This window comes from Vitis riparia, chromosome 4 (genome assembly GCF_004353265.1).
Source record: "Vitis riparia cultivar Riparia Gloire de Montpellier isolate 1030 chromosome 4, EGFV_Vit.rip_1.0, whole genome shotgun sequence".
Taxonomy (NCBI): Eukaryota; Viridiplantae; Streptophyta; class Magnoliopsida; order Vitales; family Vitaceae; genus Vitis; species Vitis riparia.
Genome location: NC_048434.1, coordinates 3,677,836 through 3,684,315, shown reverse-complemented (window position 1 = coordinate 3,684,315; position 6,480 = coordinate 3,677,836). Strand labels below are relative to the sequence as shown.

Here is a 6,480-nt window from a genome sequence, read left to right as displayed (position 1 = left end):
TATATATACCATAATACTCCTTAATTAATCAACCTGGAAACATTGATGAATACATAGCATCAATTGCACACTACACACATTAATCCTCGAACCTGCATTTATTCTAACCATTCATACTACAAACAGCTTTAAGATGGAACTGATAATGCAACTGGGCTTGAGGCTTGAGGCTTGAGGCTGATTCTTACTTTGGAATCCAGACCATGGCATTGTTGTGAAGGAAATGATAGACTGCAACCGTTCCTGGCTTAATTTTGAGCACTTGGAAGGCCACATGCTGTGGGTGCCAAGCTGATGTATCACTGTGACAAGCTGCCATGGCTCTAGCTTTGCTTCCATCAGCACCCACCAATGGAATCATGTAAGTTCGTGTCTTAGTGAAGGTATGGCAATAGAAAACAGCATATGGGTAGTTCATCTTATGGCACACCACTGATTTGTCTGCAACCTTCTTCATTCCCACTCCAAATTCATACTCTTGGCTTCCCGTTTTGACCTCATTCGTCAGCACATTCACATTTCTTCCGAGCTTTGAAGTGCTGAAATCGATTAGGGACTCTAATGATGTTGCACAGAACCTAGATTCTCCATCAATGGCAGCCTCCTCACACTAGCTCTTCTATCTCCTTCTTCATCAGCTCAGCTTCTGCAGATTTTTCCTTCACTGAAAGCCGGTTCAAAATTTTGGGTAACTTCTTAGATGAAAAGGATATGGAGTCAGCAACTTGACAAGGCAAGAACATACCTTCATTTGTACTTTGTGGCAACTGCAGCATCATTTTTGTACCTGGGTGCAGATCTATTTGCAAGAAGAAGTTACCTATATTTAAGCCATCTTGAGCCTGCTTTGCATGGAATGGTTGAGGGATTTTGTTGAACTGATTGTGAATCCCAAAACATCTGGCAGCAGAAGCATTGAAAGAAGTTACGCCTTGAATTTGCAAATTCAACAATGACAAAGAAAAATTATGAGCTTAATGTGAGATTGAATAACCTAAAAGAAAGGATGTTGCCACTGAGTCTAGAGATGTATTGAAACAAACCAGGCTGCAAGTGATCCTTCACAGCTTTGGGCATGGGAGTATGAGACAAAACCAACTTCCAGTAACCTTCAGAAGGTAGAGAAGCATGGCTTACTACCACCACCACCTGCAATTAAGTTGCATTAATAACAATAACACAACTGAAAGAATATTTGATTGACAACATTCATAATAAAAATGAAGAGGAAAAAGATGTGGACTTACCGAAAGAAAAGCCAGAATGGGAAGAGGATGAAGTGAGAACACTCGTCAAGTTGACTCGGTGGTGGTGGTGGTAGTAAGCCATGCTTCTCTATCTTCTCTGAGGGTTACTGGAAGATAGTTTTGCCTCATACTCCCATGCCCAAAGTTATGAAGGATCACTTGCAACCTGATTTGTTTCAATACATCTCTAGACTCAGTGGCAACATCCCTACCACTTACTTTAAGGACGTAAAGAGAGTGAGAGGGGGAGGAATGGGATGAGGAAGATAGTACTTCTCATTAATTATTGAAGATCCGTTAAATCAAAATTTTCTTTCATCTCTCCGAAACATAATATCCGTGGTTGTTGAATCCTGAAAACTCTATTATATATATAAATTTAGAGTACATTTAAGGGTGATTTTAAAAAGCGTTTATAATATTTTTAACACTTAAATAATAAATTTTTTTAAATATTAAAAAGATTAAAAGTGTTTTCTATAATTACTATCAGATGAGATCTTAAAACATCGTCTTAAAATGTTTTTAATATAAGCATTTTCTTTAAAAGTGTTTTTAGGGAAATTAATAATAAAGGTTTCTTAAAAAAAAAATCTAATTTTTTCATATTATTAGTAATTTTTAAGATTTTTAAAAATATTTGATAAAAATTTTCAAACACTTAATTTATGTTTTAAAATGTTTTTAAGGTTAAAAGTGTTTTTTAAAATCATTGTTTAATATATTCTAAAGATCCATTTGGTTGTGATTTTAAGGAGTGCTTTTAATATTTCAAAATTTTTATCTTTCAAGTATTAAAAAAACCAAAAATGTTTTTAATAATAATTCTCATATTGTATTTGATAATAATTCTATAAAATGTTTATAGTATTTATAACACTTGAATGATAAAAAATTTCAAGTGTTAAAAGGGTTAGAAGCGCTTCATAAAATTACTATCAAATGGGCTCTCAAACACACTCTAATAACTCGTTTAATAGTGATTTTACGAAATACTTTTAATATTTTTAACATTTCAAAAATTTTATCTTTTAAATATTACAAAAGATAAAAACGTTTTTCACAACCACTATCCGTTTGATAATAATTTTATGAAATATTTTTAATATTTTTAATATTTAAAAAATAAAAATCTTCATATGTTATAAATATATATATATAAAAAAAACTTTTTAAAACCACTACCAAACTCATGAATGACATCCAATTTTATTTTGAATGCAAAATTTGTAACAATATAATCAATGTTGTTTTGCAATTATAGGCATCATTTTACTAATTAAAAATTTATAAATTTATAAATTATTTTTTATTTTTTGTAATAAAAGAAAATAAGTAGAATACTTTTTAAAAAATATATAAATATAATTTATTAATTAATTTTTTTTCCTTCCCTTCCATTTTTGGTTTAATTTTTTGATACCCAAACTTCAAACTTGTTGTCTTAAAATCCACTTTTGAGGACTGCCCCGTTGCCTTGAATTGGTAAATTCAAATTCAAATTCAATTCAAATTTATTGAAATTCAAACTCAATGAATTTCACATGTCTTTCACTGCAAAAGGAAGATGCTTTGATTCTTTTGAAGTAAATGATTGTGGCTGCTCATCTGGATGAAAAGGCAATAATTCCATTTCCCTTTTTATTGTACCAACTCTAACTCAAAAAAGCCAACCCTACGACTTACTTTAAGGACGTAAAGAGAGTGAGAGGGGGAGGAATGGGATGAGGAAGATAGTACTTCTCATTAATTATTGAAGATCCGTAAAGATTCTTTCAAAAATAGAAAAATATAAAATGGAGTAATTGAGGAAGATAGTGGGCCGATCTTAAATGGGGAATTTATGTAATCATACACCAAGGGGCAAAATTTTGTCTTTTGGAAAATTAACTTTTTTCTTTTCAAATTCAATGGATTTTGTGAAAAATAAATCATCTTTCATACACTGTAATAGTGATATTGCTGGCCCTTCCAATAATAACCTCCTATAGTTTTGCTTGTTGTCCACTTAAGCCAATGACATGGCTCAGTTACATGTCATCGGCCAGCTAGACATTCCACATGGATTGATGTTTTAAACAATATTTACCCCCAAATATCTTCTTCTTTCTTCAACCAAACCCTAGTACCAAAAACCCATGTTCTTTCTCATTCGTTCACAGGCACAGCCCATCACAAGGCGAAAGGATCCATAAAAAATCTGGTAGGTTCTCAAATCGCGATAACCCATCAACCCCAAACAAACCTCCAAACTTGATCTCTTATTTTGTTTCTCCTCCATCACCATAAGGAAGACGACATCTTCATTTTTCCCACCAAACATCAATCTGAAAACAAAAGTCCAAGTGTGAACCCCCTAACAAAGGCCAGGTAGACAAAAAAAACCCATTTCCTTCTTCTTATTTTAGGAGTGACAGTCAATTTTCTCCTGGTTGTACTTCCTATTTTGCTTTTATATAGAAAAAGGAGAAAGAAAGCAATTGAGAGAACGAGATAACGAAGAATAAAAATATTATAGTTGCATTTAACTTTTAAAGCAAGAGTTTTTCCAGGTGATATATATATATATATATATATATATATATATATGTTATTAAATTTTGTAATAACTTTATATTTTGATTTGTCATTTTGATTTTTTGAAATTTGAATAATGTCATAGTTATGTGATTTCTGCAATTTTGTGATTTAAACTTGATTACATTGCATATTTCTACATGTTCAATGTCCATTAATATTGTATCTAAATTTATATTTTAATTTATTTAGGGTTTATTTGAAATGAAATATGGCTTAAATTTTGATAAATGATGGGAAAATGAGATAGTAGTAAGCTATATTGATTTTGTTTTATTTTATGAATTGTTGTGTTTGTGTTGTATGTGGTTGTTGGGAAGAATACGGAAAAGAGAAGAAAAATATGACTATTGCATGTGAAGGGAATACAATTTTTAGGACTGTTCAAACAATTTGTTGTTTAATGTTGTTTATATGGGATTCGAGATGTTTTGTTGTTTAATGTTGTTTATCTGGGATTCCAAAATGAGTAATTTGAGTGATATTTTATAATTGTTAATTGGTGAATCTAATGCATGGGAAAAGAATTCATGTTTAGTAATGAGTAGATGAGTATAAATTTTAAAAATGATTGGGATTAAAGTTTGAATAAATTTCTTAATAAAAGTTTTGAATTTGTAATGAATAAGGGTTGAATTGAAGAAGAAAATAAAACAAATTTAGTATAGCGGGCATGAATTTATGTGGGAATTAGGGAAAATAGTATTGGAGCCTTAGGTTCAAAATTGATGGTCACAACCACAAATATGAAATTTGTTTTGTTTATGTGTGTAGTGGTCATAGTAAGGGTCTACCCTTGGATGAAGGGGTTGGCCGTAATTCAGTTAATGACATTTGGGTGAAATTATTGTTTTCGTAAGAGGTTGCAATAAGTGAATTAAAGGCTGACCCATTTGTTTGGAGGTAGGCCCTTAGTTGTAAATATTGTTGTGGTTTAATCTGGACAGTAGGCAAAATAAAGGCTGACCCATTTGTTTGGAGGTCGGCCCTTGGTTGTAAACATTGTTGTGGTTTAATCTAGGCAGTGGGGAAAATAAAGGTTGACCCATTTTTTTGGAGGTCGGCCCTTGGTTGTAAACATTATTGTGGTTTAAGTTGGGCAGTGGGCAAAATAAGGGCTGACCCAATTGTTTAGAGGTCGGCCCTTGGTTGTAACATTGTTGTGGTTAAATTTGGGCAATGGGCAAAATAAAGGTCAACCCATTGTTTGAGGGAGTGGCCCGAAGAGAGTGACATTAGCACAATTTGGCTTGAAGAGTTACCAAAACAATGGTTAGCCCATGAATTGAGAGGTTCACTCCCTAACTTATATAACATAGCAAATTACTACGAAGTAAAATAGAATAATTGCATTGCTTAATGTTAAGTTTACACTATGCATGTCTATATATCTATACCATTAATTGTTGACTATGAAATGTAAATGAAGCTCGTTTGTAAAGTTTCAAAGATAAACGATGTATTAATATATGATGGTCATAGGCATGATAATTAGTTTTGTTATAAGTAAGTTGGTTTATGCAGTGTTATTAAGAAATTAGTTAATTGTTTCAGCTTGACTAAAGGTTCATGCTTCTAAATAGGGGCTGCACATGATCAAGTAGCATTTAAATGGATCCAAGTAATACAATTTATTGTTATCTGCACATTGGAGGAGAGCTAGTAAGGGATGAACATGGCAATGTAGAATATATGGGTGGGAGACGAGAGGGTCTAAGTTTAGAACGATCAATGACATATAATGATTTTGTTTCAAGGATTTGTGGGAAAATGAACATCAATATAGTGGGACCAACATTTTCATATACTGTCCCGTTTGATTTATATGCACTTCAACCATTGAAAAATGATGAAGACTTGACAAACATGTTTCAATTTAGTGATCGATGTGCACGTGTATATATATGTTTAGCATCAACAGTTGAAGACGATGAAACGATTGAAAATGGAGGACAAGGGTAAGTTATATCAAAAAAATATATAATCTTAAATGATTCCATGTATTTATTTATTTTGTAATATTTATGTTTTTCATTAGATGTTATAATGCAGCTTGAACGAAACAATCGTAGGGTCTAACTCACCGGTCCCATATTCAACAAGAGATGTTGATATTAGAATGCAATCACGAGGATTTCATCAAAGATGTGTTGAATCACATGTTGGTCCACTAGAGTCAAGCCGTTTTGAGAGTGCAATATTGGGTAGTGGGCATACCTTCTCAACTGCAAATGAATTTCGGGATGCAATATATCTCATGTCAATAGGAGGCCGTTTTAGATATAAGTTTAAGAGGAATTGTCTTAAGCATATGACTGTAATATGTGTTGTTGAAGGATGCCCTTGGAAAGTAACTGCTCGTGCTGTTGGGAGAACAAAAATAGTTCAAGTGCATACATTTATAAATGAACATAACCACTCTTTAGAAGATGTGTCAATTTCCGAACCAGTAGTTCGTTGTAATCGAGCCACAGCTATGATTGATGATGTTATTCATTCAAATCCAGATTACTTACCCCGTCAAATATGTAAGGACTTTCATCGACAATACAGAATGCAATTGAATTATTGTCAAGCATGGAACTTGAAAGAGAAGGCTAAAGAACGAATTCATGGTGTGCCGCAATGTTCATATAAGTTGTTACCTTGGTTATGT

General features: G+C 32.6%; 1 protein-coding gene across 1 annotated transcript; it reads right to left on the bottom strand.

Annotated features, from left to right (window-relative positions):
• On the bottom strand, positions 1-1,329 carry LOC117912715 (BURP domain protein RD22-like). The gene is given in 4 exon segments (XM_034827401.1): positions 1-613; positions 615-931; positions 1,044-1,149; positions 1,288-1,329. Coding segments are annotated over 4 exon segments (894 nt in total). The 3' UTR covers positions 1-184.
• Between the last annotated feature and the right edge of the window lie 5,151 nt (positions 1,330-6,480).